Here is a 13,365-nt window from a genome sequence, read left to right on the forward strand (position 1 = left end):
TACGCGGCGTAAATCCGTTCGTGGGAAGGAGGCCTAACTTAAATGAATTCAAGTCTCAAATATAGCCGCCAGTCTACCACAGAGGCTGGTGCTGCTGCTGTTTATTATTTTGTTTCTGCTATTTCTTGGGGGGAAACAGGGTTGATTGTTCTACTCTTACCTAGTGCTAGGATCGACTATCCCCTCTTTCATGTGGCTATCTCCACACTTAGGAGTCCACTAGATCAGATTTTCACTTTGATTAATCGCACTATTTTGTATCGTTTGGTTCCTGATGAAGCTACGTGATGTGTAGCGGAAACGCGTTGAACCTGTGAACCTGTTTTGAATTTTTTGAATCAAATTTTCTTCTTGGTGCCTTGTCCACAAGAAGTAAAGTGATCTTGTGTCACCCGTTACGGCAGCTTTGCCACTTATCTGCCTCGTATATACATCTCTATCTGAGAGACTTCCTCAGTTATTGATGTATGTCCATGGTTGGTGACGCGCTAGACAGCGGTAACTACAGTGAGAACCGTGCACCGAACATTGGAGCACCTACCTTTTTTCTCCGATTTACCTACTAACTGTCTTCCTATTAGGAATTTTATGCAAGCTAGGAACATTATTTTCTTAAAGCTGACCCCTGAGTTCTTCCCAGCCAGTAACAAACACTTGATGGGTGCTGGGAAATAGGGTTTTACTTACCTGATACGTTTGTTTCATGAACCTTTTCCCAGGAGTGGTCCTTTTTTAGGCTCACACTCCCCGAGTGATTACTGGGGATTAGAGATGAGCGAGCGTACTCGTCCGAGCTTGATGCTCGTTCGAGTATTAGGGTGTTTGAGATGCTCGTTACTCGAGGCGAGCACCACGCGGCACTCGACTCCATTACATTTCCTTCCCTGAGAAATTTGCGCGCTTTTCTGGCCAATAGAAACACAGGGAAGGCATTACAACTTCCTCCTGTGAAGTTCCAGCCCTATCCCACCCCCCTGCAGTGAGTGGCTGGGGAGATCAGGTGACACCTGAGTATTAAAATCTGCCCCGCCCGTGGCTCACCACAGACACACGCAAAGATAGATGAGGGACAGTGCTGCTGCTGCTGTTGCTGGTTTAGGGAGAGTGTTAGCGTCTACAAGAACCCCAACGGTCCTTCTTAGGGCCACAGCTCACCTAGTGCACTACTGTTAAGGCTGCTGTGAGCAGTGTTGCACAATTTTTTTTTTGTGGTATATCGGGCGTGCAGACCATAGCGTCCTCAGTCTGCAGTCATTTTACTGAGTATAGGGGCAATACTGGTGAGGCAGGGACAGTGGTACAGGGAAAGAGATATACTGTCTATATAGGCAGTGGGCTTTTTCCAAAAAATTGTAAAAAAAAAATCTTTGGGCTGCCTGTTCAGTTTACTGCGTGTCCGCTGGGGGTAGTAGTAGTCGCTAACTATTACCCAGCTAGGTGTTACTGCAGCCTTGCGCATAATTTTTTCTGGCTGCACTGTGCCTTCAATAACCACAGTCATCCTCCAACAGGGAAATCCATATACAGGCTATATCACAGGCAGTGGGTGTTTTCCCCAAAATTGTAAAAAAATACTATATTTGTCCTGCCTGTGACCGTCTTCAGTTTACTGCGTGTGTGCTGGGGGTACTAGTCGCTCATTAATACCCAGCCTTGCGCGTAATTGTTTCCTGGCTCTGCTGTGTCCGTTACATGATCGCCGTCATCCCGCCAGAGGGAAACAGTATACATATATACGCTGCATACGGTGTCTGTCTGGTTTTTCACCTCACCATTTTAAAAAATTGAAGCAAAATACTTAAGGCCTACCACTGGCTTTTGGCCAATTGACTGGTTCTGCCCTGTGAATTCCAGCAGCTCAGTCATACTCACCTAGGTCTGACTACAGGCTTGCGCATAATTGTTTCCTGGCTCTGCTGTGTCCGTTACATGATCGCCATCATCCCGCCAGAGGGAAAGAGTTTTTATTTTAACTGGGCTGCCTCCAGGCCTAGTTACAAATTAAGCCACAGTAACCAAAGCGATTAATGGGTTTCACCTGCCCTCTTGGTTGGGCATGGGCAATTTTTCTGAGGTACATTAGTACTGCTGGTACACCAATTTTTTTGGGCCCTCGCCTACAGTGTAATCCTAGTAATTTTTATGGGCTTTGCCTGCACTCATGGTACAGCAAGGTGTGTGGGGTTGGCCTACACTTTTGCTACATAAATGTAACTGGGGCCTTGTCTATACTGCAACTACTGAAATGTGAAAGAGACGGTTAACTCCCTAAACTGCTGCAACGGGATTGTTACTGGGGCCTGTCTTGACTACTACTATTACTGAAATGGAACTAATACTGTGCTCCCCCTATACTGCTGCTAGTGATATGTTACTGGGGCCTGTCCCTAATGCTACCGCTGAAATGTTACTAATTCTGGGCTCTGCCTATACCGCTGCTAATGCTATGTCATTGGGGTGTGGACACGGAGGCTTCCCAAAGACATGATGGCGGCGAGGCCATTTCCCACCAACGCGGTTACTGTTAAGGTGCATACAACCATGGACACGTGGAGAGGACACGTAGTGCCTCAAAAACATCCCCCTCCTCCTCCAACAATGAAAACATTCTTGGCAAATACCTTTGCATTGGTCCGTCTGGTGGCAGTCCAAGAATTTCACCTTTAACGACACAACAAGAGAGCCCCCCCACCATCCCCCCACCACGGCCCACTTAATCATGGCCACATTCCGAAAACCAAGCAAATAAAACCACGCTACTAGGTCCGCAGTCGTGACCACATTCCCACCAACGCGGTTACTGTTAAGGTATATATTACCAGTCTGACTAGGGCATGCACTGTGGGCCGAGGCCCACCTGTATTGTATCTGATGTTAGCTCTGCTGAGCAGGGCACTGCAATGGGATACATTTATGAACCGCCGATGGGTTCCAGGGAGCCACCCATGCTGTGGGTCCACAGGGACTTCACATTACGGATTTGTACCTGCCAGTGTCTATGTATTAAAAACCCCGGTCAGACAGGGGCATGCAGTGTGGGCCGAAGCCCACCTGCATTTAATCTGACGTTACCTCAGCTGTGCTGGGCACTGCAATGGGGTTTGATTATGTACCGCTGGTGGGTTCCAGGGAGCCACCCATGCTTTGGGTCCACACGGACTTCACATTAGGGAGTTGCACCTGCCTGTGTCTACTTATAAAAAAAACCCAGTCTGACTAGGGCATGCAGTGTGGGCCGAAGCCCACCTGCGTTTAATCTGATGTTACCTCAGCCGTGCTGGGCAATGCCGGTGGCTTCCTGGGACCCGCCCATGCTGTCGGTCCACACGGAGTTGTACCTGCCTGTGTCTACTTATAAAGAACCCCAGTCTGACTGGGGCATGTAGTGTGGGCCGAAGCCCACCTGTATTTAATCTGACGTTAGCTCTACTATCCGGGGCACTGCATTGGGACAAACTACAGGAGCAATACAGAGCTAATGAGACGTACACAGCTATGCTAGCATTGGAATCCACTGTAGGCACACGATTGCTGAGGGTTTGTGCAGAGGCCTATGTCCTGGGTGCAGTGAAAGTCCGCTTCCAACCTAGGATTGCTGAATCTGTTAGCCGAGGCCTATGCCGTGGGCGCGGTGCAAGTCTGCCATGTTTGGCCGCTCAGATCAATTTTTTGTTCATGTCTTGGGTTTCCTAGGACCCACCTATGCTGTTGGTACAAACTTAGTTCCCATTGCGGTGTTTGACCTGTCTGGCACAAAGGCACTGACTGACTTGGGTAGGGGGCAGAGCGCTGACGGCTTTCCCCTTGCATTGTGGATTGAGCTATGCGACACCTTGACAGAATGAATACTGTGTGGCACATGGATTCCCCATTGCTATGCCCACGTTTGCAGCTCCTGACGGAGGTGGCACAGGATTGGAGTTCTCATTGCTTCTGTACAGCATTGTGGGCTATCGCCCCGCCCCTTTTAAAGAGGGTTGCTGCCTGGCCCTGCCAACCCTCTGCAGTGTGTGCCTCCGGTTCCTCCTCATGGCAGACGCACTTAAATAGACATGAGGGTGGTGTGGCTATGAGGCCAGCGTGTGGCATGAGGGCAGCTGAAGGCTGCGCAGGGACACTTTGGTGTGCGCTGTGGACACTGGGTCGTGCGGGGGGGTTGGGCAGCATGTAACCCAGGAGAAGTGGCAACGGAGTGTCATGCAGGCAGTGATTGTGCTTTGTTGGAGGTAGTGTGGTGCTTAGCTAAGGTATGCCTTGCTAATGAGGGTTTTTCAGAAGTAAAAATTGTTGGGGGGGGGCCCACTCTTGCCGCTATTGTGGCCTAATAGTGGGACCTGGTAACTTGAGATGCAGCCCAACATGTAGCCCCTCGCCTGCCCTATCCGTTTCTGTGTCGTTCCCATCACTTTCTTGAATTTCCCAGATTTTCACAAATGAAAACCTTAGCGAGCATCGGCGATATACAAAAATGCTCGAGTCGCCCATTGACTTCAATGGGGTTCGTTACTCGAAACGAACCCTCGAGCATCGCGGGAAGTTCGACTCGAGTAACGAGCACCCGAGCATTTTGGTGCTCGCTCATCTCTACTGGGGATCTGTTCTAAATACTGCTTATTTGTGTGTCTGTGTCTTTCCTGGATTTGCCAAAAAATCCTTTTTAGTTTTTAGTAGAAATAAAAGTTATGTTTTAAGAGGTATAAGCTGAACCCTTTCTGCGACAAATAACATTAACATCTAGGTGTTCATCCTGATACTGTGAAACCGCAAGTCTCAAGGTCCAGATGAATTACATCCTAGGACACTACAGGAAGCAGCGGAGGTAATTGCTGAACCATTTGCCATAATCTTTGAAAATTCCTGGAGAACAGGAGAAGTCCCAGAGGATTGGAAAAGGGCAAATTTTGTCCCTATCTTCAAAAAAGGGAAAAAGGTGGATCGAGGAAACTACAGGCCTGTGAGCCTGACTTCTATACTGAGAAAGATCTTTAAACAAATTATTAAACAGCATGTATGCAAGTACTTGGATGAAAATGGAGTAATTAACCAGAGCCAGCATGGGTTTGTAACAAACAACTCGTGCCAGACGAATCTAATTTCCTTCTATGACAGAATCACCAACTGGGTTGATCAGGAAAATGCGGTAGATATAGTATATCTTAACTTTAGTAAAGCATTTGACAATGTATCTCATACTATACTTATTTAAAAAATGACCAAATATGGGATTAACAAGGCAACTGTTAGGTGGATTCACAACTGGCTGAGTGATTGTATTCAAACAGTGATCATAAATGGCTGTACATCCAGGTGGAAGAATGACTGAAGCAGAGTACCACAAGGCTCTGTCCTGGGCCCAGTGTTGTTCAACATTTTTTTAATGATCTGGAGAAGGGAATTGATGGGAAGCTGATCAAATTTGCAGTTGACACAAAGCTAGGAGGGATAGCTAACACTAGAGAAAAGAAAGAGAGTATTCAAAAGGATCTAGAAAAGCTTGAACAGTGGCTTGGCAACTAACAGGGAGAAATGCAAAGTCCTACATCTGGACAAGAAAAATGAAAAAAGCACATACAGAATGGGCAGAATTGGGCTAAGCAGCAGCACATGTGAAAAAGACTTTTGTATACTAATAGATCATATACTGAACATGAGTCAACAATGTGATGCAGCAGCCAAAAATGGAAACAGAATACTGGGATGTATTAGGAGAAGCATAGAGTCTAGATCACGTCAGGTCATTGCAATTATTCCCCTTTACTCTTCCTTAGTGAGACCTCATCTGGAATACTGTGTCACGGGAGGTTGTGAGTTCTCGTTCAATTGAAGTGTTCAAACAAAGGCTGGACAAATATCTGTCTGGGATGATTTAGTGAATCCTGCAATGAGCAGGGGGTTGGACCCGATGACCCTGGAAGTCCCTTCCAACCCTAATATTTTATGATTCTATAATTCTATTTCAGAGAATACTACCTTGCAGGTCCTCGCCCTGAGCTTGGATCCTAGGTTCCTGAAATCGTTTTTAAGGGTGGCTTCACACGAGCTTGTTTTTGTGCATACATAGGTGCGCACATATGTGCGCATCTCTTTGCGAGTAAAAACACGCGTATATGTAGCTGTGTGCATTGTTTTCAATGGAGCTGCGGCTGCTGCCGGCGGCTCCATTGAAGACAATGGTCTGCCGACACCACTGAATTGTTTTTCAGGGAAGGGCCTTACATATAAGCCCTTCCCTGAAAAACAAGAATTTTAGTGTAAAAAAAAAAAAATTACCTGTCCGCCGCTGCCGTGTCCCCTGCGGGGATGAAGAACACACCTTGCGCAGGCGGCAGATATTTCCTTCATCCCCACTAGTAAAAAGAATTCCCTTCTGCTGCACCTGCCACATCTGTGACAGATGCAGCAAAGAAATTCTTCAATTCCATACCACAGCTGTCACACATGTCAGCTGCGGTAGAGGATCCAGCTGCCGGCACCCTGTTATTGGATTTCAGAGAAGGGCTTTAAATATAAGCCCTTCCCTGAAAACCCAGTAAAAGTAATGTAAAACAAAAAGATACTCACCTTCCTTCAGCTGCCGGATCTTAGCCGCGTCTTCTCTGCGCTGTCCCTGTAGTGCTCTGTAGTGTTGTTCTTTGATCATTTAAAATCCCCGCCTGCTGAAAGATCTGATTGTGATTGGCTGAGGTGCTCAGCCAATCACAGGCAGCTCTCGCCTGTCATTCATTCGGCATACGGAAGGTGTGTTCTTCATCTCTGCGTCGGACACGGCAGCGGTGGACAGGTAAGTTTTTTTTTTACACTAAAACACTTGTTTTTCAGGGAAGAGCTTATATGTAAAGCCCTTCCATGAATAATAATTCAGGGGTGTCGGCAGACCATTGTCTTCAATAGAGCCGCCATGGCTCCATTGAAAACAATGCGTGCATTCACTATGGTGCACGCATGTCCTATCTTGACAGGCACGCACCTGTAAAGCACGGAGATGTGAACACACCATAGGAAATGCATTGGGGCTAATAGACGCATGTTTTTGTGCACGCATGCACGTACAAAAACACGCTCATGTGAAGCTATCCTAAGGGCCCTCCACTAACTACTTACTTTGTCATTGGTGACAATAAGCAACCTGACCACTGGATCCTCACCAGCCCCTCCCAGTATTCTGTCAACCCGATCCATGATGTGTTGAACTCGAGCGCCAGGAAGATAACACATTGTTCGACGATCCCAGTCTTTGTGGCAGATTGCCCTGTGTGTCTCCCTTATAATGGAGTCCCCCACCAATAGAGCCTGTCTAGCCTGCCCTGCGCTCTCCTTCCATTTCTTACTGGAGCAGTCATCCCCCTGACGTTCAGAGGGCATGTCATGCTGCAGCGGTGCTGGCTCTGTAATGGCATCCCCCTCATCTCCCAACTTTGCAAACTTATTGGGGTTTGCCATTTCAGGACTAGTCTCCCTGGTTCTCTTCCCCTTACCCCTTCTAACAGTCTCCCAGCTAGCTGCCTGCCTATCCTGCTCTTCCAAACTACCATTCTCGCCCGTATTTACCCCAGTGAGTGCCTGCTCAGTGAGCAGTAAACTCCTTTCCATATTGTCAATGAGTCTCAGTCTTGCCAGTCCCTCATTTAGATCCGGAATTTGGGCTTTCAAACGTGTGACGTGCATGCATCTCGATTGGCTGATCAAGGACCGCATACATTGCACCAGTAGCACACTGGATGGCATTGTCAAGCATGGAACGCATTCTATTGGGGATCTATAAATTTACTTATGGAAGTAATGTAAATAAACTAGATCACACTCCTTGCGTGCCTCTGCCTGTTCGCAACCACTCGCGTGCCTCTGCCTGTTCACAACCACTCACGTGCCTCTACCCGTTCGCAACCTCTCATGTACCTCTGCCCATTCCCAGCCTCTCACGTGCTTCTGCCCACTCGCAACCTCTCATGTGCCTCGGCCCATTCGCAACCTCTCATGAGCCTCGGCCCATGCGTGTCCTAAATTTTTTTTCTTCTTGAATTGCTCACACGCTCTCACTGTCTGCACACTCAGTCACAACTGATTCTCTTCGCTTACACACTTACTTACTTACTCTCTTATCTCCCCTCAATTAGCCACACATAGACACACACTTAGTTACACTTAGAAACAAACTTGGACACACACAGAATGGTATTCAGAAAGTAACTTTTTCCATATAGCATGGCTTTCATTTGTTTGCATTATTTTTTGAGGACAAAATAGAATAGTTCTTCAAAAATAATCATCACTTACCTCAGTCGCTATCCCAGTCCTCACAGTCTAAGTTTTTTAAATTTTGCTCCTCAAACACTTACACACTAGGACCAATTAACCTTTCAACATTTTTCCAACGCCATATGAAACCCACACAAATGTACAGAATATTCAAAATGTAAGCAAATGCTGGAAAGGCAGCAGTGCTAACCACTGAGCCACCATGGGGAACATAAAAAAGCAAACAGATACATGGGTACTAGAGATGAGCGAGCATACTCGCATAGGGCAATTACTTGATCGAGCATTGCTCTTAGCGAGTACCTGCCCGCTCGGAAGAAAAGGTTCGGCTGCCGGCAGCGAACGGGGAGCGGTGGGGGAGAGCGGGGAGGAACGGAGGGGAGATCTCTCTCACCCTTTTCTTCCCCCCGCTTCCCCCTGCTTACTGCCGCAACTCACCTCTCACCCGCAGCCTTTTCTTCCGAGCGGGCAGGTACTAGCTAAGGACAATGCTCGATAGAGTAATTGTCCTTAATGTGTATGCTCGCTCATCTCTAATGGCTACGTATATTCTAAACAATTAGTTAATCAAATTCAACCACATAGCAGCCCTACTTCATACATACTTTTTAAAGCGTTTTTTGGGGGGTTAAGGTGGGGGCGATTGCAAAATTGCTACAAATTTCAGACATTTTTCACACGCTCTCATTGTCTGCTCACTCAGTCACAACTGATTCTCTTCGCTTACACATTTACTTACTTACTGTCTTATATCCACTCAATTAGCCACACATAGACAAACACTTAGTTACACGTAGAAACACACTTGGACACACACAGAATGGTATTCAACCACATAGCAGCTCTCCGTCATACATACTTTTTAAAGCGTTATTTTGGGGCTAAAGGTGGTGGCGATTGCAAAATTGCTACAAATTTCAAACATTTTTCATTGTATTTCTTGTTACATTAGAAGCCTAAGGACCAAAAAACGAAAGAAATGCCACAAAAATGCCACAAACAAGAAAATAATAATTTTCAGTTATATCTCACTACAAGCTTTCATGCAGCATCTAGCTGTAGTGTTTTTGCCAAGAAAAGATACATGAAGAAATGGCAGGCAGGAATCTGTAGGCCATTGTTAGGCCTCTAGCTCCTATAGTAACCATTACAGGGGAACTGCTGGCGTGACAGATGAAGCCCTCCCACTCTGTTAACCATTAGATACTGAATTCAGTATTGACCACGGCATCTAAGGAGTTAAATGGTTGGGATGTAAGCTGCATAATACAGCTGGCACAAGCAAATGATGGCACAGGCAGAGCTCCTGAGCCCACACCATTACTGCAGGTAACAGTATTGCAGTTTGCGGGTACGACATACGGTAGTACTTGTACTATTACACTGCATAAAAACTGAAATCCATCTAAATGTACTTTCTCAGCAGGCACCTAGATTGCAACTTGTATTAAAGAAAGGCCTGTGGTTGATAGATTATTACTAAATTATTCTTTATGATTATCACACTTTTGTTATTTACTGAAGGATAAGAGAGAGGAAGGAGCCCAGCACCTTCGCCCTGTCAGTAGTTTATGGAAAGACAGTCTATCACTATAAAATTGATCTTGACAAGTCTGGGAAGTATTCAATACCTGAAGGCACTAAGTTTGATACATTGTGGCAGGTAAGTCCAATCATATTTTAATTGATGCTTTTTTTACTGACTTGCCGGAAGAGTAACCCAGTACCCATAGACTTCATAGACTAGCCACAGTATGGAGCTGCAGGAAACTTGTGTGCCAACTTCCAGCTTCCAGCACGCAGCTCTGCTGGTCAGTGTAGTATAGTAAATATTCATATACATTATGTCATAAAACGTGTGAACACAGAAAGTAATCCAACTTCTTCCTACCTTTTGTTAAGCTTGTGGAGTACTTAAAACTCAAATCGGATGGCGTCATTACAGTTCTAAAGGAGGGCTGTCCAAATGGCAACACAACGGCTGGTGAGTTAGAAAAACTTGAACGTTTTGGTCAAATAAACTGCCACACTAACACTGACATATCCTGGTGTGTGTTAGATATATAAAAGGAATGGTATATCAGAATACAACTTTTTTATTATAAACCTGTATGTTTTTAATTTTCGTTGTTTTTTCATTTGACTATAAATACACACTATATGGACAAAAGTATTTGGACGCTGCATGAAATCAACAAATATGCAAATACTGAGTTTGCAGGACGGTATGTTGGAAAGGACATGGGTAAAATAAAAGGCTGCTCATTTTGTAATAACTTATCATTCATTCGATCAAGTACTTGTGGGACGAACTGTTGCAACGGGTACAACACCGCCACCTACGCCCATCTTCACCACAATCTCTTCTCACAGCCTTGCTCGAGGAATGGTGAGCTATTCCTGCCCAGACTTAAAGAGAACTTGTGGAAAGTACGCCTCAATGTGTTGCCGCAGTAATACAAGCAAAAGGAGGGCGTACACATTGCTAAATAGAATAATAAAGCACTTTTTCTGAAAAAATGCAGCGTCCAAATACGTTTGTCCATATAGTGTATGTATGTTATGAATATTAAATTGAGCCAATCCACTTAAATGAGATTTCTTCTTTTATGCAGCTTGTTTTCTGCTTAGCTGTGCAGACAGGGAAATGATCAGCAGAGTCATCTCATTATTAATAGAGGGTAGGGTATTAAAGGGCAGATGACAGCTCTGCTGTACTGCTGGAGACCTACATAAGGCCAGATATTCAAGATTATACACAAAGATAGGGTTCTATCCCAGGAGGACAGGGATATACTTTACTTCTGCTTGGAGATTGCAATAGGCTATTAACAATTCTCAACTACTGATTCTCATTCAGTGCAGATGCCATAGAGCATGCACAAACCGCTGCACTGTCTATATGCATAACACAGGAAAAACCGCATGCCTCTAATATTGCTGCCCTTATAGAGGTTTTAATAAAATAAAACATATAAACAGCTACAACAGTTAAACAATAATATGCATCTGGTTTATCTGTACAGAAGTCATGTAAACAACATGCAAAGAACACAGTAACTAAAACACAAACAGATATTCCGCACTGTCATACAACTAGTAGTAGAAGAGTACATGAAAAAGAGTAATAGCCGGTCAATTGTCATAACAGTCATTCTATGTCTCGCTAATATTACCACTGGCCAATAAACGAGAAAACCACGTACATTAAACAAAGCAGAAAGAGAGGAACACCAATTGCCCCAAATCAACGTAAATTTATCTGGACACCCTCTGTTTTTGCTAAAAATGGAATCATTTATCAGATGCTTCCACTGGGTGAGGGAAGGGAACCTTGTGGTCATCCATCAGATAGCAATAGCCTTTCGAGCCAAGAAGAGAGATTCTCTAAAGAATATGTTTTCAGAATGTGATCACATTCAAGAATACAGAGGAGACAAATAGCTGGATCAAGAGGGATCTGCTTGCCCATAATCTGGGATAAAAAATTAGTTACCTGCATCCAAAAGGAGTAAATATAGTACAGTGCCATATTAAATGATTAACATCAGCATTTCCAAATGGATATCTATGACATTGAGAGCTTCAAGACCTCCCCATATGGTGCAACCTAATCAGAGTAAGAGTATGTTGATACTCGCTAAGGACAATTGCTCGAGCGAGTACCTGCCCGCTCGGAAGAAAAGATTCAGGTGCCAGCGCGGGTGAGCGGTGAGTTGCAGGAGTGAGCAGGAGGGAGCAGGGGGGGGGGGAAGAGGTAGAGAGAGAGATCTCCCCTCCGTTCCCCCTGCTCTCCCCCGCCGCTCCCCGCACCCAAATCTTTTCTTCCGAGCGGGCAGGTACTCGCTAAGGACAATGCTCGCTCGAGTAATTGTCCTTAGCGAGTATGCTCCCTCATCTCTATTAGAGATTTATAAATGTATTATTTACTGACAGGAATACCTGTAAGTAAGATCCCATCACCTCAGCCCAGTGCTCACCATCTAACTGAGGAATTAGCTCTTTCCACTTGGCGAATGCAGCAAGCTCAACTTTGGAAGATTGTTTAGACAGTAAATTGGTGTACAATCTAGATATTAACCCACCAGGGTCCTGGGACCTAAGGATAGCTATAAGAGAGTATGTAGATTGGGAGAATGGTGCTGTGGAAACTGAGCCAGTAGAGCGTGCCTTCACCAAATACAATGAAAAATATCCCACTGAGGGACTTGATGCCTGACACCCAAGTCAGCTATAAAAGGGACAGAGCCATCAGGATGAAGTAGGCTCAATCACTTTCATTCTGAAATTAAAGGGGTTTGTCAAGGATTAGAAAATGGAATGGGCTGTATTTGCTGAAACAGTTGCGACGTCTGTCAATGGCTGCGCCTGCCATTGTAGTTCAGCTTCATTCGCTTGAACGTGGATGAGATGTAATACCAGCCACGGCCCTTGGACAGACAAGATGCTGCTTATGGAAATACAGCAAATCTTTTTCTTTTTAAATCTTGGGAAAAAATTCTAGCTAATATTTGGATCTTTTTGTTCATTATTACATCCCTAGTTCATTTACGTACATTGAGTTTTTATATTTCTACAGGATTGTGTGCAGTCCCTCCTTCACTTCCTAAATACGTAAGTACATAGTAAAACTAAGTTTATACATTGGAATCTTCTTAGCTCCAGACGTCTTTGGGTAGGTCTAGATGGGCAGAGTTACTGCAGACTTTGTGTGGATTCTGCTCTGAAAACACACAAGTTACCGCCCGGGGTTACTGAGCGGGTTTTACATTCACACATGGCGGCTTTTAGGGTTTTATAATCGGCACGGTGCTCGGGATGTCACAGATTTCTGCATGAAGTTCACCATTCTCTATACAAATTCTGCTGCAGAGTCTCTGCAGATCTGTACATTATGACTAATTCCTGAGGTTCGTCATTAATACTCCACAAACATTACTGTATTTTAGAAGAATAAATCAACCCCAAATAACGGACATTAAACTGCTTCTTTCACAATGAATTGAACTATAACATCAATATAAATAAAGCATGATGCAAATGTTTCACTGCTCAAAAAACTCCCTATCTGCTTCTATGCAGTGAATACTTGTCAACATCATTTTTATA

The 13,365-nt window shown here is 44.9% G+C and overlaps 1 protein-coding gene across 3 annotated transcripts in view; it reads left to right on the forward strand.

Moving 5' to 3' along the window:
- The window catches only part of ZAP70 (zeta chain of T cell receptor associated protein kinase 70), a 122,890-nt gene that overhangs the window by 63,050 nt on the left and 46,475 nt on the right, over positions 1–13,365 (forward strand). For all 3 annotated transcript variants that reach the window (XM_066574192.1, XM_066574193.1, XM_066574190.1), the window contains exons 4-6: positions 9,781–9,919; positions 10,159–10,240; positions 12,836–12,870. In XM_066574192.1, the coding sequence (XP_066430289.1) occupies positions 9,781–9,919; positions 10,159–10,240; positions 12,836–12,870 (256 nt within the window). The remainder of the gene's footprint in view (positions 1–9,780; positions 9,920–10,158; positions 10,241–12,835; positions 12,871–13,365) is intronic.

The sequence above is a fragment of the Eleutherodactylus coqui genome, chromosome 7 (genome assembly GCF_035609145.1).
Source record: "Eleutherodactylus coqui strain aEleCoq1 chromosome 7, aEleCoq1.hap1, whole genome shotgun sequence".
Classification (NCBI taxonomy): domain Eukaryota; kingdom Metazoa; phylum Chordata; class Amphibia; order Anura; family Eleutherodactylidae; genus Eleutherodactylus; species Eleutherodactylus coqui.